Below are 21,465 nucleotides of genomic sequence, written 5' to 3' on the forward strand. Positions count from 1 at the left end.
AAGGCCGTTGATGTGAGTGAACTGCAATCCACTGCTTTGATTGATCATTTGAGAATCAGTAAGGACAGGATTGAGGATAATTCTTTGGGGTTTTGAGTGGTAGAGGTTGTGATTGGCTGATCTGTAAGACACCTCCGCTCCTCTGTCTGTACAGAAGCTTGTGATTGGCTGGTCTGTAACATACCCTCTCTCCTCTCTCTGTAGCTCCAGATCTGAGCCCACCCATGACCCTGCTGGAGGCTCATGGATGAGAAGGCCTTTACCAAGTCCACCATGGTCTCCAGGCTGCCCAAATTCGGGGCCCGTCCCCAGGGCGGGGCCATCGCCGTGGCAAACGAGCCGGTCCAGTCTGGCCCTGCGCCTGAGGGAAAGAGCGCCCCCCAGGGGGGGCAGAACGGGATCCTCCGCCTGCCTTCCTTCTCCATGAGGTGGAGGAAAGAGAATGGGGGTCTCGCTGCCCCGCCCGCCCATGATGAACAAGCGGGGCTGGGCAATGATGGCTCCGCCCCCCATTGCCAACGGCAACAGTTACCGACAACGAGGGAGATCAAAAAACCCTCAGCCCCCACAATCAAGGCAGGGAGGTTTGCCTCCTCCACAACCCCTGCCAGCTCCAAGCCTGTTAGCCAGATCCCCAAAGTCTCTCCCCCTCGAGTGGGCCTCAAACCGGGACCAAACCCCCCCTCTGGCTCCTCCAAGCCGGCGCTGAATGGGCTGGGCGGGGGTGGGGCCGGGGCCGGGGCCGGGGGTGGGGCCGGCGGGCGGTTCGGCTCGGGTCTGCCCCGCCCCCGGGCAGGTTCCGGCTCCACCCCCACCCCCAGCAGCTCTCGGGACAGCCTGTCCCGGTCCCAGGATAGCCTGAAGACCCTGCCGCTGGACAACATGGTGCGCTCGCAGAGTTTGACGCTGGTCAGGCAGCTGCCGTCCCCCACGGGCCTGCCCATCCCCCGCTCCTTCTCCTTTAACAGGGCGGTGGAGCTGGCCAAGCCGCTGGCCGACACCCAGCTGCGCACCAAAACTCCCGTCCTCAAGCACCCGCTGCTGCCGGGCGCGGGCAGGCCGGGCGTGGCCCCCGGCTGCTCCACCCCCCCCACGCCCATAAAGAAGCTGCTCATGCCCAACTGCGTCCTGAGCAAGCCCTCGTTGCTAGGTTACAGACTGAGCCGGCCAACTCTGGCCAAGCTGCCCCGCCCACTCGCCCCAGGACAGCCACCGGGTGGCCCGAAGGTGGGACAGGGGGGCGGAGACTCCTCTGTGGTGTCGCCCATCAGGTCTGATCCTCTGGGCATCAGCGAGAGGGTCCAGGGGGATCTGGGGCCCGTTGCCATGGTGACAGGCCCTGCCCCTTTGCGGTGCCTGGGGGAGGGGCTTGAGGACATGTCCCTCTCCTCTGCCTCCTCGCTGGACAGGAACGACACCAGTGAGGACTTCCTGGACGACTTCGACAACCTGGGCGACGGGATGCTGTTGCTCTCCGCCCACAACGGGGAGGAGCCATCCAGGCCACACCCCCAGGGCGATGACATTGTTCCTGACAATAGACGGCAGGGTACACCCACCCAGATGCCCCTGGACGAGTTTCTGCCGGACGATGTGGACTGGGTGGGGATTAGTCTGTCAGGTGAGACTACAGGCATGTGTTTGAGAGAGACTACAGGGTTGTGTGACAAAGAGACTACAGAGTTGTGTGAGAGAGACTGTACGGGTTGTGTGAGAGAGACTACAGATGTGTGTAAGTAAGACTCTACAGGGTTGTGTAGAGTTATGTCATAAATTGCATGGAACAGAAAGTGTTCCTGATGGATGACGAATGCACTTGTGTTGTGGATCAGGGAGTGTGAGAAAAGTACATTCTCTCTCTCTCTCTCTCTCTGTCTCTGTCTCTCTCTCACACTCCCTATTTGTCTTCCTCTCTTTTTTTCTCCCACAGGCTGCAGGGATGACCCAGGCCCTTTGGCCCTGTCACCGGAGGTGGACTTCCCCCATGGCTCCTCCCTGGAGCTCTCCCCATCCAACAGTTCGGGGGGCACCTACATGTGGGACGAGGAGGGCCTGGAGCCCCTGTGCTGCACCCACCCCTGTGGGAGCTACGACTCGGACATCAACAGCACGGTGAGCCGCCCACAACCAGAAAAACTAACCTCAGCTAGGGGCTCAGTCACAGGTATTAATGTGGACTGACCAAGATGGCCGCCTCCTGCCTTCATTTACCTTAATTACAGGAGCCTCTGGTTAGGAGTTTCTGGTGATTTGGTTTGAACACCTATGGAAACTACTGTGACCTTTGAGGAAATGCGTCATATTAGAATGTTTCAGTGTGAAGGGAAGGGAGACTTCACTATATTGCACTGAACATATAGTAATAGCTGTGAATCCATGAATTAAATTTCAATTCAGTCAGTTAAGGAAATGAATTGAAATTGAGTTTGTCACAGCTTGGCTGAAGCTCGACGGCCATGGCACAAAGGGAGACTCACACGGACGCATTTAAAAAAGCAAATTCAAATTTTTGAATTCTCTAAATTTACAAAAAAAGGGGAGAAATGTGGGGTGTGAAGGTCAGTATCATCAGTAGTGTAGGTGAGCGGATGTGTGAGGTATGGTGAAACAGTGCTGTGTGGTGTAAACTCAAATAGAACCAACAACAGCAGCCAATGTCTAAACAGAAGCCGAAAGGTATCCGTGGGGAGGAGGCTCAAACTGGAGACAGGCTGATCTGAACATCTCTGGGAGCACTGGCCACAGTGCTAGCTTTGCTAGCTTTGCTAGCGCTAGCTAAACCGCCCTGGTGGAGCGCAGCGCCAGCAGGGAGCAGGTTAGCGGGAGAAGTCCGGGGGGGCGGAGTGTCGTACCGTTCTTTCCTCTCAGCTGATCTCATGTTATTCTCCTAACCGACCCTGCTGCCAAACACCGGCGCTAACAAAGGATTAGCGGGAACAAAAGCTCCCGAGGGGTGGTTTAGAGACTGCCAGGTCTGTGATCCCCTCCCTCACTGGCCCACGCACGCTATTGGCTGGGATTAGCCTGTCCGTCTTACAGAAGTCAGAGATGCAGGCTGTGTACAGTGGCTAAAGAGATTAATGACCAAGATTTGAGATAATCTTTTGTGTTGAGGTTTGGGAGGTGTATACACAACTCACGGAGCAGATATCGAACAGGAGACTGTTCAGGACTACGACACATTTGGGGGGGAATTTTTTGTGTCTGTTCATCTTACTCTGTCTGTCTGTCTGTGTGTTATTGTTTTGCTTCACCCAGCCTTGACCAGTGTGATTCCACATGTTGCGTTTTTGGACGCATTGCCATTTCTACAGCTGTATGTAATGTATCTGGAGTCTCCAGTGTTGGGGCAATGCCAGGTCTGTGCCTGGTATCCAAACCGTCTGTTTGCGCTGGGACTGGTGCCCGGGCGGACGTTGGATTGACAGCTCTGTGCTGCAGAGCCCCTCCCTCTCTTTCTGGGAAAATCCTTTTGACTCATTTTTGAAAGGCGTGGATTCCAGTCTTTGTACGCAGCGCTGCTGCCGCATTTTTGAGCCAGATGACTGAGTTTGAAAGTGTTTGCACAGATCCCAGGGTTGGCCCGGTCTTCTCAGTTCAGCAGAGCCGGTAATCGGCATGTCCTAAAGAGACCTGTGTGCACGGTCTCTGCACACCGTATGCACCCTGTTTGATTGTGGTTTACGTGCGGTCTGCGTGCTGTGCACAGGAGCAAACAGCCTCAGCTGTCACCGTAGTGTTTGACCTGTTGTGGTTCAGCTCAGATTTTTTTCCACATTTTACTGTCCTGCTAATGGATCTTTCATGGATCCTAATGCTGCTTTTCAGGGGATACTGGTGCATAGAGATCCTGCTCATAAGCCATTCCACTGTTTCCCCTGGAACATTTTTCTTAATGGGCGGTGGTGTGGACTACAGGGCGAGGGGGGGAGTGCGGATGAGAGGCATGTGGGGGGTGGTGGTGTTTGCACTGGTGACAGCACACATTGGGTACACCTCCAAGGACTGGATGTTAGGCTCTTACTAAGCCTTGCTTTATTAGCAGTTGCTACAGAAAGCGCCTCACTATCACTGCTGCTTTTGTCCATTTCTTGCTATATTGATCTATAGATATTTTCCAGATGATTATTGCAACTAACAAAGAAGTAACTGTAAACAAGGAAGAGGGTAGAATTGTTGCTATGGAACCATAGCAACATCTCATCTCGTTGCTTTGATATGAACAGGTCAGTTGTAGAATCTTTCAAACCTTGGAGTTTTCCGAATAGTCGCCAGTTGCAGCTCATCGCATCACAAACCTTTGGTGTGTGGAATGTAAAGCAGTCTCCAGGGGAAAAGAAAACTTGATTTAAATAAGGTGCTCAGCCATGCACCGCGGTCCAGTGAACACCGTCACCAGACGTGACATCCGAGCGATCAATAGCAGCAACAATCTCATGGATGGATTTATTATGGCATGAGATCTCATTTCGTGGACAAAATAACAATTGGAGTGCTGCAGGTTTTTCTTTTGAAACTTATAATTCTGTGCTACACTAAAGTGAGCTTTCACAGACCCTGTACCTCAGCACAGGAACTCTCTGGTTCTGTAGAAAGTTTTCACAGACCCTGTACCTCAGCACAGGAACTCTCTGGTTCTGTAGAAAGTTTTCACAGACCCTATACCTCAGCGCAGGTATTCTCTGGTTCTGTAGAAAGCTTTCACAGACCCTGTACCCCAGCGCAGGTATTCTCTGGTTCTGTAGAAAGCTTTCACAGACCCTGTACCCCAGCGCAGGTATTCTCGGATTCACGGGGGGTACAAATGTGCATTTGGATTTAGCCTTGATAAGCACTCGATGTGTGGGGACCTGTATCTCCCCTTGGTGGTGTGGGGTGGGGGGCTCAAAGATTAGCTGGTGACTGGTGTCATCTGTAAAGAAATTAACTGGCCGTTCTTTTGACTGACAGTCATTGCAGTCAATCACATCCCTGCTCAGGGGAATCTCATCCACTGCCATGTCTCAGAGGGCGGGGACTCCCTGAATGCTGCCATCCCTGAATGGGCGGGGCAGCTGTGTCTTCCTCCTCCTCGTCTGTGTGACTCGCTGACCTTGGGATGGCATGCGTGAGCCTGGCTCCGTTTCCATGGCGAGATTACTGCCGCAGTCACGCTGCCCATCTGCTGCAGCGGGAGGAGGGCGAGAGCACATCCCACCCCCTGCTGTCAGGCAGGCCTTCTGATTGGCCCCAGCGTCGTCTGCCCTGTCTGCAGCCTGGCCTTCCGATTGGCCCCAGCGTCGTCTGCCCTCTCTGCAGCCTGGCCTTCCCCAGGACCGGGGTGTCTGCTGGGGGGGTAAATATTATACCCCTCCTTCACGCTGGAGCCTGGAGCCTCCCTGACCTGATTATGGGGGATTCTTTTGGGGTGGGGATGAAACTGACGGGGGAAGCAGCTGAACGCTAATCCCTCACAGCGCGAGTCTCTCTCTCTCACGTACCCTGGTGTGTCACTACAGGCGACCAAACTCCCCCTGACAGGAGCCTACGAGGAACGCTGAGGAACTGTCAGGAGTCGCTTGTGAGCCTTTGGCGCCCCCCCGTGGACATGCCTACATACAGCAGGCCGATTATAGGCGGCGCAAAACCACGGAGAGAACCGAGCCCCTCGGTCAGGCCACGTGTCCGCTAAGCGCGGCGGCGATGGAAGGCGCGCTGTGGGCGAAGATGATGTAATCCCAGGGGAGGGGGAGGGGGAGGGGCAGGGACGCGGTTTCAGGGCGCGCTGAAAACGCTGACCCAGGAGACTCCGGGGGACTCGCCGCTAACAGGGGCGATAAAAGCGCCCGCCCGCCGATAAAAAGGCGGTAAATTTTACGGGCTCCATTGATTTTGTCATTGTTTGGGATCAATGGGCGTGATTGATGGAGCCGGGCGGGGCGGGGGGTCGGGAAGACGGGCCCGGACGCCGCGTGGCTTTCGCTGATTGCGCGGCGGTGTTTATACGCTGCTGACAAAGCGCTGCCCTGCTCCCGCGTCCTTCCCCCGCGAACCTCTCTGCTACCGTCTACGGCCCGTCTTATTTTTATTTAACCAGTTCAGTCTCACTGAGAGTCAAGTGCAGGAGAGGCTTGGGAAGTTTACACAGAAAATAACGCTTTACCCAGCTGCACAGTGCGTACAGTAAACCACACAAAAACAGGCAATACCACGCTATGTATAAGCCGTGTATTTATGTCACACTTTAAGTGTCATTAGACACGCTTCTCTAATACCCCTTGCTGGAGAAAAGCTAGCCGGAAAATATGACAGAGAGTATCTGTCATTCACGTGTGCATGGATTTGATGTTATTTGTGCTCATCTCTAGCTTTAGTGTTGGTGATATTGGATCCATGAATAGCACACACAGATTTGCACCTACAATCTTCTGCACCTGATATAACTTTCTGACCAGATTTGTTTATATTTTTAGAGGAATGTTGAATGTTTTTTTTCTGTACCAATGTGACAATTTTTTGTCTCTACCAATGTGACAGTTTTTTGTCTGCACCAGTCAAACTTTAAGAAACTGTTTTTTTTATTGGACCGGCAGATATTTATGTGAAATTCATGTTGTCAAAAATTTTAGGTGTGCAGGCACAGGCATGCTTTGTAGGGAAAGGAAGAAACTCAGCCATATTCCCCCTGAAGCCATTCCCCACGGGGAGCTTCAGGGGGAATAATATATATAATAAAATAAGTCAAATAAAGTAAAATAAAATAATGGAAATATAATAATTAAAACAATTAAATTAAAAGGAGATACGTAAAATATAATAAATCATGCAATAAAATAGTGTATTTACAATAGCAAAATTATTAAAATTTTATTAACTGAAAATAAAATAATTAAAATGAAATGAGTAAAATTTAATAATCACAATAATATAATTACAATAGTATAATTGAAATAAAATCAAATAATTAAAATAAGTGAAATAAAATAATTACAATGATGTAATTAAATTCAAATAAAACAATTAGCAGAAAAACACAGGGTCTGGTGGGGTCCTTATCCCTGGTCCGAGATAGAGCCACAGGGTCTGCTGGTTTTAATTTTTTCTCAGAGCTAACTGATCATTAAAAAGTTAATCTGGTCTCTTGGCTCTGATTGTTTTGCTGATTTTTTAGGGAAGGCAGCTCTGGAAGATCAGGGTTGGTGGGTTGGGCTATCCTGTGTTTGGTGTGTTGGAGGGAAAGAGACTGCTTGCGTTATGTCAGGCCAGTGAAGTGGAGGAGTGATGTTTAGCATTACTGACGCCTGCTAGCCGTTTCAGTTGCTGAAGTGTGCTATGTTTCGCCTCTTGTCAAATGCGGTCATGTTTGATTGCTCAGTCGTGTTCACAGCGTTATCCCTGTGCTATCCACCAGGTGGCAGTGTGTCTCCACTGTAGAGACCTGGAGTCTGTTTTTAGCCTGGAGACGCAGACAGCGCCCTGTGCTCATCTCCATCCTCAGGGCCCCCTCTGTCTCGTCCAATCAGCTCCTGTGTCACGGCAGAGAACACTGAGGCCTGGCCTCAAACACAGAGAGCCTGCAGGGACCTCTGGTGTTCCTGCTCCAGCTGTGGCAGCCACCACCGCCGCTGCTGCTGCTGACTCTACTGGTGTACAGTCCGTTTTTTTAATGACTGCATGACTCAGCTCTGCTCGGCTCGGGTAGTGTGGTGATAAAATTCTTATTTACCAACTGGTGGGGGAAAAAAACCTTTCACCTGCTATAAATTTTACGAGACCCCAGTTCTCTTTTTCTCCCCCCCCCCCCCTCTATCATTCCATTTTGTCTATGTAAATACACAGTAGAATGGTAAAATGTTCAGTACTAATTCAAATCAGTTTATAAGAGTTCAGGTAGTGTCAGAAGTTTTCTATCAGTGAAGTATACTCTTTCAGCCTGTGCATTTTCCTCTGTGTTTAGGGCAGAAATTGGGTAGGTAATGGATAAAAGAAGGATAGCAGGGTTCTCTGGAGAAGGGCGTATGCTAGGCCAAAAAAAAAAAACAAGGCCAGCTGCAGGTGTGCTGTAAGGCCCAGAGGTGCATGATGGGCCGCTGGGTCCACCTGAATGATGTTTTATTGATTTTACACGGCCTTGCATCATCGCTGTTTTCTCAAGTCTGCACACCGAACCTGGAAAGATCTTTTTTTAGCCTGCACACACTCTCCCAGATCAAACACACACAGACACTCCCTCCAGCTCACTCATTTATTTCATTTCTGTTTAAGCCAACATTTTGACAGCCTGGTCATTAGCTTGGCTCTTGCGGCTTTACTCTGCGCTGTTCGGACAGTAGAGGGCGCTGACCGCGATCCGGTCCTCGTCTGACTTCCTTTCTAAACTGCATGGATCATCCATAGGGGCTGCACTGCACGTAGTCACTGTTTATGCTCAATTAAACACGATAATAACTTCCAAATTCCATTCCAGGTAGTAGGCCTTCCCAGAATGCACTGGGTGTGACTGCTTTGGTGTGAGTTTGTGCTGTTGCAGAGTCTTGATTCCCAAAGTCCAAACAAAGACTCGTTTTTCTGCAGTGCAGATGTGTGCCCTGAAAGTTGCTCTGCATTTATATTTATTTTTTTGCCGTGAAGTTTTGATGCAGAGAATAGTTTTAAAAAGGCAGCTTGACAACTCGGACTACACAGTTTATCATTTTTAATTTAACATACATACAGGGGCGACAGCTCAGGAGGTAAGACCGATTGTCTGGCAGTCGGAGGGTTGCCGGTTCAAAACCCCGCCCTGGGCGTGTCGAAGTGTCCTTGAGCAAGACACCTAACCCCTAATCCCTAACTGCTCTGGCGAATGAGAGGCATCAATTGTAAAGCGCTTTGGATAAAAGCGCTATATAAATGCAGTCCATTTACCATTTACCATATTTTTTATTGAATACATTCCACTTTGTTTTAATTTGCAGCTGTGTGTTCCTGCATGTAGTGTAATGAAATGTATGCTTTTGAAAAGAGCGAGGCATTTTGTGGGCGATCCCGGTGAGAGCCTGAATTCCGAGCGTGGTCTCCCCCTCCCGTTTTGGGAGTGCTGTTCTGAAGACGCTGAAGGCCCAGTAGAAACACATAAAAACGCTTTTGGTTGACGGCTGAGATGCCCCTCGGAATAGTTATTTGTATTTTGTGGCCCGTGCTGCTGAAGCCGATGGCTGTATTTGATCTGTGAGCAGCGTTGGGATGGGGCAGATAAAGCGGTGTGTCCACTGGGCTGGTGTGAGAGTAATCCTCTGAGGCTGCTCTTAAGAGCCCGCTGAGACGCTCCAGAGTAAATCACCAACGTGGAAGAGGCACATAAAAGCTCAATATTTCTCTCCGTCTTTTTTCGAAGGAGACAATTTATTGTTCGCTGGAAGGTTTTTTCTCCTCATAAAGATCTAGATTTACGTACTATATATTTATGGTTTTTCCGGTTATGATTATTAGTTCTGTTAACGCACTGTGTGTAACACAATAGCGGAGTAATTTTAAACGCGGCCTAGGCAAGCATCCTGCAGCTGTGCTTAAATGTCAGGTCTGTCTGTGGGTGATGCTTGTTGAACTTGTGCTCATAGTTTTTTGGTGTGGTGGTGTGTAGTGGGTGTGGAAGTGTGTGATTTGTGTGGTGGTGTGCAGTGGGTGTGGTAGTGTGTAGTGGGTGTGGCAGTGTATAGTAGGTGTGGCAGTGTGCAGTGGGTGGAGTACAATGGGCTGTAATACCCACATGTTTACTTTACAAAAACAAAGCTGTTACAAAAAGTTACTGTTCTTTTTTATTTTTGAAGTTTTGACCTTATTCTTTGAACCCTGGACCATGTCTGGTCTCACTACAGCAACCAACTCTTTCCCCTTTAATCACTATTTGCTTTATTCTTTATGTGTGATTCTGCTGGTTTGTTTATTATTCACTTCCAAGAAGTGAATAATAATGGAACTGTGTTTTCATTGGCTGCATTTTGTTTATTTCTAGTCCGTTCTGAGAACACGAAAGCCTTTTCCCTCAACTTTCACATCTCTTCATTGGTAACTAATCAGTTGATCGCTGATCTCAAAAAAAGAACCATCACTGGACAGACTGGCAAGCAGGAGAAAACCCTGGACCCAGACATTTCTTAACATGATGTTCTCTCTCTCTCTCTCTCTCTCTCTCTCTCTCTCTCTCTCTCTCTCTATCCCCACCGCCCACCCCCCGTGCAGGACATTCTGGACCACCTGAAGTCATGTGACCTAGAAGATGATGACCTCATGTTAGATGTGGATCTGACGGAAGACGTCTCACTGCAAAGTGGTGAGCTTTGGTCCCGCCTCCTCTCTGTGACTCCTCCTCCTCCTCAGCCCTTCTGCACAAAACAAACTGGCTATTAAACAATATATACACACTCTAACGCATACATGCTCTGGCCCTGTGTTGAGATATAGCCAGTGCTGCGTCACCCAGACAGATGTTGCTGAGTGCTGTGGGAAAGCTTGTTTGCGTGTTTGTGTGTTAGCATGCTGTGCTAGCGTGCATGCGCAGATCTGAAAGCCAAAGGAATGCCAGGCTCTCCAGTCACCCCCCGCGCTCCCGTTTGGGAATGAATGCCGCCAGTATTTATAGCAGCAAAGTTCCGGGGCACTGAAGGGGGAAGGGGGGTGTCCCGCGGGGCAGAGCCGGGGGCAGATTCGGGTCTTTCTCTCAGAGAGACAGGAAGGGGAAGACCTGCTGTTTGCCCCCACTTCCCCTGACAGGCCAGGCCCAAAAACAAACAACAACAGTGCAGCTGGCTCCGTGTCCTGATACAAGCGACCAGAAGCTCCTCCACTCCTGGTGAGTTACAGCAAGCAGAACTCTCACAGATAGTCACAAATAGTCACAGATAGACACAGATAGACATAGATAGTCACAGATAGATGCAGATAGTCACATAAAAACACAGATAGTCACAGATAGTCACAGATAGACACAGATAGACACAGATAGACACAGATAGACACAGATAGACACAGATAGTCACAGATAGACACAGATAGTCACAGATAGTCACAGATAGATGCAGATAGTCACATAAAAACACAGATAGACACAGATAGTCACAGATAGACGCAGATAGACGCAGATAGTCACAGATAGTCACAGATAGATGCAGATAGTCACATAAAAACACAGATAGACACAGATAGTCACAGATAGACGCAGATAGACGCAGATAGTCACAGATAGACACAGATAGTCACACAGATAGTCACAGATAGACACAGATAGTCACAGATAGACACAGATAGTCACAGATAGTCACAGATGGTCTGCTTCCTCTGCCTCTTACTGTTTTGCTAAAGCTGCTTGTTTCTCTGACGTCAGAGGATTTTGGGGACACAGGTCCCCAGAGATGACACTGACAGGAGGAAAGTGGGTGGCTGTGTTGGAGTTGCACTTGTTGTACCAGAATGTAGGGGTGGGCGAGCTCTGTCTCTCAAATTCAGATTTCAAACTTTAGAGTGCTTTATTGGCATGAAAAATACAGACATTTGCATTGAAAAAGCAGAGGTTACATAATGAAAGTATTTACAACATAGATGATAGATTATGGATTATAGATGTAAAAATGTCAGGTGTGTGTGTCTGTGTGAGTGAGTGAGTGTGTGTGTGTGCGTGTGTGGGTGTGTGTGAGACTGTATGTGTGTGAGAGTGTATGTGTGTGAGTGTGTGTGTGTGTGAGTGTATGTGTGTGTGTGTGTGTGAGTGCGTGAGTGTGTGTGAGTGTCAGTTTGTGTGTGTGTGTGTGTGTGTGTGTGTACGTGTGTGTGCGTGAGATTGTCTGTGAGAAGTATGTGTGTGTGTGTGTGTGTGAGTCTGTATGTGCGTGAGTGTGTGAGTGTGTGTGAGTCTGTATGTGCGTGAGTGCGTGAGTGTGTGTGTGTGTGAGTTTGTATGTGCGTGAGTGTGTGTGAGTGTGTGTGTGTGTGTGTGTGTGTGTGTGCGTGAGATTGTCTGTGAGAATGTATGTGTGTGAGAGTGTGTGTGTGTGAGTCTGTATGTGCGTGAGTGTGTGTGTGTGTGTGTGTGAGTCTGTATGTGCGTGAGTGTGTGAGTGTGTGTGTGAGTCTGTATGTGCGTGAGTGCATGAGTGTGTGTGTGTGTGTGAGTGTGTGTGTGTCTGTGCGCATATGCATAGTGAGGACTCTTGTACTGGAGCATCGGTGTTAATGCGCACTCCTGGGACCTGCAGTCTGGGTCTGAGAGCACAGGGTGTTAGCGTCTCATTAGCACTGACGGCTCATTCTGGCTGCTGGGGCAGCTTCACGCTCTGCTTTACGCGGAGCGCATAAGCAAACGATAGCGAGGGCTAACGTGCCAGAAGGGCTTTGAGCTTCTGTGAGGAGCACTGAGAGCAGTGCGCCAGAATAGAACTTCTCTTCCTCTGAAGGGGCTTTCTACTCAGAGTGAGATGGAATGAAGCCTTTTTATGTCCTGATTCTGTGTTTTTTGTTCATTGCCCTGTCTGTGAGTACAGAGAGAGCTTCCCTGGGTCTGAAGCATATTCATTTATTGGAGTCATTTATAGATAGAGCAGACATGATTGTGTGGTATAAAAAGGCCTTATTGCACTGGATTTGATGCTCTCGATATGGGCAGGCCTTTGTTGTTATCCTAACCTGATTCATGCACTTAATTCCCCCCCCCCCCCCCTTGTGCTTTATGGTATGACCTGCTTAGACCTTGTTGCTGTGCTCCCCACAGACCCTGACGGGATGTCCCATTTTGAGAATTCGGAGAGGGGTGGAAGGCAGGGCCACTGGAGGAGGAGACAGCATCGCTGGTCCGGACCGGACCACTTCCACAATGACAACAGGTACGCCAAGGTGGGGCGGCTCTGTGGGGCGAGAGAACTGCCGACTACCACAACCCAAACCTTACCTGCCCTGTTATTAAAGGATCATCAAAGCACCGTCTGTTTTTCACTGGGTGTTATTAAGCTTTTATTAGTTACGTTTCTAAAAGAACAGAATTCACTTTTTTCTGCACTGCAATCCCCTCGCTGATCGTTTAATCTCAGAAAAGCATGCGCCCTAAGCTTTTATGAAACTCCAAACTTTAAGAGCACCAGACTGCACCTCTGCAGGCTCCAGGCTTGGCATTGGTGCCTTTTTCAAGCATCAGTAATTGGGAAGATTTCACAGTGATTATCAATAGACTGCCAAATTTCTAATGAAAATACAGGCTGTAGACCAGTTTTTAAACTTGCTGAACAGCCTGTAATAGTGATCATAATAATACTCATAATCATAATAAGAAGAAAGGCAATAGAATCTCACATAATGTAGATGTTTTATTGAAATAACTTAGACATTTAGCCTGCATTGTGCCCCTCAAGTGCTCTGTTTTTGTTTTTGCTGATTTGGCGAGACTTACTCTTGCATAGAAGAGAACAAACATAACTGTGTTGCATTCAACTACCCTTTTTCTCAAGTAAATACCATCAGAGCAGGATTAGTCAAGTCAAGCCAAGTCAGGTAGAACTTTATTTGTCCCCAGAGGGGCAATTGGTTGTGCAGCAGTGAAAACAGTAATAACACAAGATCAGAAACCCCCAAGGCATACAACATATAATAAAAAGTAAAAACATAGAATACAAGGAAAAACATAAAATACAGTAAAAAAAAAAACGTATAATACAAGTAAAAACATAGAATACATATCATCAGAGCCGGATTAGGAAGCAGAAAGCACTTAACTCATATTTTATTCAAAACATTTGCTAGCCCCACTGCCCATTATAAGCTACTACCGTACAAGTCAAGACAAAAGATTTCTAGCCTCTTTATAGTCTGATCAGACTAAGGCATTGTATCTGTCTAATTCTGTCAAACTGACAACAGTGGACGAGGGTTTTGCAGGTGGTGGCTTGTGGTGTGCAGCGAGTGTTATGTCGCCTCTGTGTGGTCGCCCGTTGTATTACATTGCAAAAGCAAATTGAAAAAAAAAAATCAAAATTAATTTTACTATAATTTTACTGCATTGATGCCTCAAATATTTCTCAATATAATGAAGTGCTGATCAGTATTTAATATATTGATATTTCATGGCATCCCTGGTAGTCTCTGTGCAGTTCAGTAGGTAAAGCTCACATGACTCTGAAAAACAGGAAGCAGGAATGGGTCTGATGCCCCGCCCCCTCTCTCTTCTCTCTGTCTTGAAGAAGAGCCCTTCTCCAGCTGGGCCGCGTGGGCCCTGCAGCGAGGCCGGATGGCCACATGGGGGCGCTGGACCAGGTGACCCTCAGACTCATGGCTCAGGACTGCACCTCCGTTAAATCCCAGCTACTCAAACTGAAGAGCCTGCTGCAGGTTAGAGACACATACGCACATCAAACACTCACACAGGTGCAAACACACACACACGCACACGCAAACACACACACACAGATACTCACGCATGCACAGACACACGCATGCACACACACACACGCAAACACACACACATACACACACATGCACACACACACACGCACACATGCGCGTCAAACACTCACACTGGCACACTCACACTCATACTCACACACACATATACAAACACGTGCACGCAGGCACACTCACTGTCATACTCACATTCACGCACACTCACACGCGCACAGACACACACAGACGCACTCACACTCATACTAACACTGACACACACTGGCAAACACACGCACACACACGCACTCTCACACACAGACACACACAGATGCACTCACACGCACACACACACACGGTTTCGTACACCTGCCTGGTCTTTCTGCCGCCTGCATTAATTGAGTCCTGGGGTCTTCATTTCTCCCTTTCCTGCGTGACGAGCAGCAGCCGGATGTGGCGCGCTGTTGTGAAGCGTGTTCTCCGGTAATCCTGTCTGATGAGCTGGAATGAGCTCCCGCCGTGTTGTTATTGTGCTATTTCGGGGGCTTTATTGTGCTTAATTATGTGTGGAGAGCTCGCTAACCTGGCTGGCGAATGCAGGTGTTGGAAATGGCTGCTGTCTAATGCGGGCACAGTTATTCCATGCGCTTCTGGCGCGCCGGGGCCTGCCTGCGCGGCTGCCTCTGGCCTGCGGGGCCGTTTCCATGGTGAGTGAGTGTAGCGCGGAGTCTGTGGCGTTCATCGATGCCCCCCCTCCGATGCGGTCGTTACCACCCTCTCTGCTACGGGGCCACGTCCTGCCGCATGACCCGGACCTTAGGAGGAACGGGAACTGACCCCCGTCTGTGCCCGGCTCCCGGGGCCTTGCAGCGGGGCCTTGCAGCGGTGGCCCCTGACTCTGACCCTCCCATGGGATGTCCCGTGGGTTGTGAGAGGTCCCACCCTTACCGAATCCTAGACACAGGCATGTGGTCTTAGAACAAGCAGGACTGAGCTGTTCTCTGCCATTACACAGGGCTTGAGACGGAAGAGAGAGAGAAAAGGGGATGAGAAAGGAGAAGAGGAGGGGAGAAAAGGTAGAGAAGAGGTGAGGTGGAAGGGGATTGGAAAGTGAGGAGGTTCATTGAGTGCTGACACTGGCAGCTGAAGCTCCGCCCACTGATGAGAACTTTAGCCAATCACACGACAGCCCCCTTACATCGGAGCTTCCCAAGCTGCATCCTACAGCCTGACTGTTTCTGCTGAGCTGTAATGAGCTGTTATTGGGTCTGAAATGGGCACCTGCCTGGTTATGGGTGTAATGAAAAAGACTGTTTCGTTTCATGGATGGACTGACTAATCAATCAGACTGCTAATGCCTCCATTTCCTGTAATGTGCTCCACGTTAAATAGTGAGATTTATAGATGGAGGTTAAATTTGGAGGCTTATTGTGCGATGTGAGTGGTGGAATCAGGTGAGTTCTAAATGTCAAAACTTCAAGATTTGTATTTAAATAATGTTTAATCACAAAAGCAGAGAGGTAATTGAGGGGAGTTGTTTGGGACCCTCTGTCTCAGATGAGTGGCTCTGAGTGTCCCGTGTTTCAAAGAGAACGGCAGTCGTTCAGGTTTAATGAGCCCTGATTGGACGGTCTCAGCCCTCCAATCAGGGTGTGATGCAGAGGTGCAGGCCGGCCGCGAAGTGGAGCCGGTGGAAGGTAATGTTGTGGGGGGGGGGGGAGTATCCGCACCTCCCGATACTCACCTCGAAATCTGCTGCCCCGCCCCGCCTGTTCTCCTCACCCCATGATCTCTGTCCGCTTCCTCTGAATAATTCACAGCTCTGAAGCTAGGAGAACTCGGCGGGTTTGCGGGCGGGTTGTAGAACTGCTTTCTCTGGCAGCGGGCCAGCAGGCCTCCCCTTCTGTTCTGCGGCTGGGCAGGTGGAGCGTCAGCCTCGAGGTGCGAGGGGCGGCCATGTCTCCGTCCTCTGGAGCTTCTCCCCGCCCTCCCTGTCCTGTCATACTGAGCAGCGCAGAGAGAGAGGAGAACACGAGCTCTGGGCTGCTCTCAGTCTGGAGAACTCGGGCGAGGGAAAAGACTCGCTGTGCTTCTTGCAGAAGTATTGGCTAAAAGTGCCAGTGTTGTGGTGAACTTCGCAAATAAAACTTTTGTGAAATGGAGAGATGGTTGGAAGGTGTGTGGGCACGATATGTCTCATTTATTTTTGGCTTTTGTTTCTGTGCAAATGCAGGTGGGCCGGTAGCTTTCTTACCAGTGTGCAGGGAATGCACTCAGTATGCAGGGAATAGGATATGATCAGCTCTCAGGGAATCTGATCAGTGTGCTGGGGTTACAATCAGTGCATGTGGGGAATATGATGAGTGCATAGGCAATACGATCAGTGCACAGGGGATATGATCAGTGTGCACAGGGCATATGAGCAGTGTGCACAGGGCATATGATCAGTGTGCACAGAGAATATTATCAGTGCTCAGGGAATATTTAGACAGAATGTTGGTTTGGGAAAATTACCAAATAGATCCCACTGAAACACTTTGAGTGCGTGTGATGCTGCTTGTTTTCTTATCTGAAAGGTGTTGTAATAATAGTAATAATAATAATAGTAGTAATATTGGGCACCAGTTTACTTTGGCTGATGTTGATGTTGCTGATGCTGCTTGGTGGCCAGTGAATGAATACTGCAGGCGCTGTCCTTGCCTCTATCAGCAGAGGAGTGATATCTGCCTGCTGTTCTGCTTTCCCAGGCTTGGCGGGGAGGGGGGACTCTGGCCAAAGCAGTAATTGCTGTTTCACTGTCCCCCACTGAAAAACACAACAGCCTGTGTGTCTCTCTCCAACTGTCCCTTTGTTCTCTTTTATTCTCTCAGGAAGATTCTGGAAATTGTCATCCTGAGGCTGGTTTCATTAAATTGCTTGAAGCCAGTGGGGAGTGCCCCTGAGTTCTGCTGCCCTGTGTGGTGTGCGTCTGCGTGTGTGTGTGTGTGTGCGCGCATGTGTGTGTGTGTGTTTGCGCGGGCGCTTGTGTGTGTGCATGTGTGTGTGTGCATTTGTGCGTGAGTGTGTGTGGTTTTAATGCCACAGTATTTTGTGCTGTTTTGTGGGCTGCTAGCAAGCAGATTCCACTCACTGCCCTGTGGATATGCCGTACAGGTCTGGCATTCTAGTTGTCAGCAACAGTCCACAGACACACGGGTGCACACACACCTATTCATCTAAGCAAGCGTACTTTCTTTACAATCCAGGGCCCTTTCAGAGAAGCTCCGTTGCCATGCTCTCTGCTTCAGACTACTTGCCATAATGCAGTTGTCAGAGCTTCAGTGCTGGATGCTTGGCATTGGAGCTTTTCATTTAGGTGCGGCTGCTACACTGCTTAAATACCTGCAGTAATGAGGTGGAATGGAAGAAACCTAACTATAATCACAAGCAATACGACAGTACTAATCAAGACTGGCAGGGTTTATGACCTTTAACCTCTGCTCCTGGTTTCATTGCTTTAGCTGCAATGCTGTGTTAATAACGGAATGGGCAGTGAGGGAGATGCTGAAGCCCTCTCATCCTTGCACTAGTGGGTCGCATTTCAGAGCTGCCACGGTCGGCACTGGAGCAGCCAAATTTGGTGGGACTCATCCACACACTGGAACAGTTCTTTAACAGATATCTGAGCTTGGGGCCCATCCACACACTGGAACAGTGCCTTAACAGAAACCTGAGATTAGGGCCCATCCACACACTGGAACAGTGCCTTAACCGATACCTATACGAAGTACAGCCCATGTAGATACTAACACCCCACATTATGTACAATGAGATTGCAATAAAATATGTTTATTTCTCGGATTGCTCAAGACAATAAATGACCACTGTATCTTGAAAGGCACATCTCTATGTGTAAAACCTGTGGTAATATTGTATATTTATTCCATATTTAGTCCCAGTTATTGATAGTAGAATAATGTGGTATAATTACACAAGAATTCCTCTTGTTTATTTTGCTATTGCTAGTGAGCAGCATTTTTCACAACAGTATTGACATATATTCGGGCTGTTGCTTTATGTTGTTGCTATAATGGAATAATTTTTATGAACTCCCTGATAGATACTATTGTCCAATATGTCACGCTGTTTTCAGATGAGACTGGGCGTGGGGTGTTTGTTAAATGGGCAAACTACGCGACAGTGGTGGTGATCTCAGGATGCCGGCATCCTGGCCACTGGGGGACTAAGGGGTTAATCCAGTTCTTCTCCAGGACCCGGGCTGATCTGACCCTCCTTTCCCCCTTTCTGTCTCTCCTCGTACAGTTAGAGGACGTGGGCGTGGGGCAGGAGGAGCTGCTTTCAGGAGTCCCGAGTCCAGAATCCAGCGAGGGCACAAACACGTCCTTACAGGTGAGCCTCTAGAATGTTCCGTCCCTGACGCACGGGTTAAAGAGAGAGCCCTCTCTGCATAGCTGGAGTTGAATGACCTTGCATGGGTTCATTTAATTCCACATATATTTAGACTCCGTTTAACGGAGAACAAACTGTACGAGCCGAGATGAGATGCATAAGTGGCTAATAGCCTGTGTGCAGCTGGGGCCTGCGGTACAGACAGATGTACTCAGCTGATGAGAGATAAAGCTTGTGATTACCGCAGCAGGAGGAAGGCCGGAAGGACAGCATGCCCCTGACAGACTCATACAGTAACATTACATTACAGGCATTTAGCAGACGCTCTCATCCAGAGCGACTTTTACATAGAATCCGTTCATACAGCTGGATATGTACTGGAGCAGTGCAGGTTACGTACCTTGCTCAAGGGTACAACCTGTGACCTTTAGGTTACAAGACCAGTTCCTTACCCATTATACTACGCTGCCGCCCTACGAGTAACGAGAGCAGCACAGTCCTGGAGCCAGTCTACATTATATCGGTGATCAGCAAACTAAAAATAAAAGTGTTAGCGCTCAACTGTTCATTTAACAGGGCTTTGCTAGCACTACCCATGCCACATCTAATGCTGTATTCTCAAAGGTGTAGGAGTTCTGGGGGCAGGTGTTGGAGTTTTGTGGGTGGGTGTAGGAGTTCTGGGGGCAGGTGTTGAGATTTGGGGGCGGGTGTTGCCCATTGGTGGTGGTTGAGCTGAGTTTTCTCCACTCCATTGCTGTTCCTGTAGAAGTAAAGATATTATTATTATTATTTGTACAGGAGAGGAGTGGTGTGTTTGAGCGTTTCTGAGCTTGGTGGAGATGTGAGAAGGGTCAGCATTCATTGTTAACGGTGACCTCCTCTGAGAGCAGGTCGTCGTGGTAACGCGTGCCTGCAGGTCAGCCGGTCCCTCGTGCCGGCGAGGCCGAACGCGATTGGCATTCGGGCGGCACGTCGGACCCCGGGGCCTCCCGGAGCGCTCGGACCGGCCTCATTAAAGCTGCATGGAGCGGCTCCACCGCGCCCATCTATTATTTACCTGCCTGCTTCTGCCCCCCCCCCCCCACACCGCACAGAGAAGCGAGGCCGCTCCGTTTCACACCTCTCTCTCTCGCTCTGTAAGCACGCTGCTCTGGGCCAGGGTGACTCGTTTTTTTACACATCCCCAGACCTGTCAACGACTCCTCAATCAAATACCCAAGCAGTCTCAGGTCCTCGCCAGGTTAAGTCTTCGGTGTTAGAGGGCGAGAGCCAAATCAAAGACCTAAGTGCCTCTTTTCTGCTTTCAAACTGTAGCTCTGAAGGTGCTTCTTTCATCTTTAGAATTTCTTTATTTTTTTTTATTCACTGCATCTTTTCCCTCAGTCACCATGGGCATGAATATGCCTGTGTGATCTAATTCTTTATTATACAAATATTTGAGAATGTTTTTGTTGAAACATATCTGAGGATACGGGTGAAATATATTATGAGTTAGAAACCCATAAGAGCAGCTTGTTACTGGCTGGCTGGCTCAGTAAGCATCACCCTCCCACCCCCAAACCCCCCCCCCCCATCCCTTCCCACCTCCCCACCCTGCACTCTCATGTCTGTCTTAATTCTCCACCTGATTTTCTGAGGAAGAAAGGATAACATGATGTTTGCTCAGATCAAACATTAAATCTCCTGTTGCGCAGGGCATGACATGGAGCTGTCTTTATCACAGGCTGCATCATGGGAAACAAGCAGGTAATAAAGGCAATCACAGCAATGCTGATGTTAGTACCAGCAGCCTGGGTCAAGTCCCAAGTGAGGAAAAAAAGTAAAATGGAGTGGAGTCTCTTAACTCTTCTGCACATCTCATTATTCACTGAAGCAGCACTGGTTCCTTTTACTCAGGGAGAAAAGAGCAATCCCAGAACAGACCATTAACCTATGCTGCTAACCGCTAATGAGTCTTTTACTGGGATTGGCTGAGACCTATGTGACATGGTTTCTGGCAGTTTTTGATTGGCTGAGACCTTTTGATTTCCCGTTGCCCTCCTCATCCCTTGCACGTAAGAATTAGGGATGTGGGCGGGGTCGAGAGGCGGTCTCTCTGACGGACGCGCCCCTCCCGTCTCGAGCAGGTGGAGGAGCTGACCAGGGAGGTGCAGGAGCTGAGGGAGGAGCTGAAGAGGAAGGACAAAGCCATCGCTCAGCTGACCCAGCAGGCGGTGAGTGACCCGGAACATTCCGCCCTTCGCCTTCCCCCCGGGAGGTCCGGACCGCGCGCTCGTACGCAGTTCCTCCCGCGTGACCGCTCCTCACACACGCGTGTAGTCTCTCCCGCCGCCGCATTCGCATTTCCAGGGCAGGCTGTAATTGCTGTCTCATTTAGCGTTTTACTTGTTTTATGAGCGACCCCCATGTTAAATTAAGATGTGCAAACACCTGCAAGTTACGCCGCTGTAGCTAAATCAACATTCCAACATTTCTATGTGGTTTCTTTCACTGAAGAACAGCGTACCCAAAGTCACATTTGCCTCTGACGACTTTTGAACAGAAGTTAGGAGAGTAAAGCGTGGCGGCGTGGGCGTATGCTGATTCTGCAGGACGGATCTAAATACGAAGACGTTCTGCTGGCTTCCCTAACGCAGGGCTCAGCGGCGGGGGGTGAATTACCTGCTCCGTGAATCCGTCTCCCCACGCTTCAATTTTCCA

At 49.3% G+C, this 21,465-nt stretch overlaps 1 protein-coding gene across 5 annotated transcripts in view; it reads left to right on the forward strand.

The window, feature by feature from the left end:
• ccser2a (coiled-coil serine-rich protein 2a) overlaps positions 1 to 21,465 on the forward strand; it is a 56,276-nt gene that overhangs the window by 11,870 nt on the left and 22,941 nt on the right. For 3 of the 5 annotated variants that reach the window (XM_035400532.1, XM_035400536.1, XM_035400535.1), the window contains exons 2-8: positions 205 to 1,621; positions 1,931 to 2,112; positions 10,201 to 10,291; positions 12,722 to 12,833; positions 14,181 to 14,328; positions 18,679 to 18,765; positions 20,889 to 20,978. In XM_035400532.1, the coding sequence (XP_035256423.1) occupies positions 244 to 1,621; positions 1,931 to 2,112; positions 10,201 to 10,291; positions 12,722 to 12,833; positions 14,181 to 14,328; positions 18,679 to 18,765; positions 20,889 to 20,978 (2,088 nt within the window). In that variant the 5' untranslated portion in view covers positions 205 to 243. The remainder of the gene's footprint in view (positions 1 to 204; positions 1,622 to 1,930; positions 2,113 to 10,200; positions 10,292 to 12,721; positions 12,834 to 14,180; positions 14,329 to 18,678; positions 18,766 to 20,888; positions 20,979 to 21,465) is intronic. The other 2 variants (XM_035400533.1, XM_035400534.1) reach the window with 2 other exon arrangements.

Source organism: Anguilla anguilla, chromosome 18 (assembly GCF_013347855.1).
Source record: "Anguilla anguilla isolate fAngAng1 chromosome 18, fAngAng1.pri, whole genome shotgun sequence".
In the NCBI taxonomy this organism is placed as follows: domain Eukaryota; kingdom Metazoa; phylum Chordata; class Actinopteri; order Anguilliformes; family Anguillidae; genus Anguilla; species Anguilla anguilla.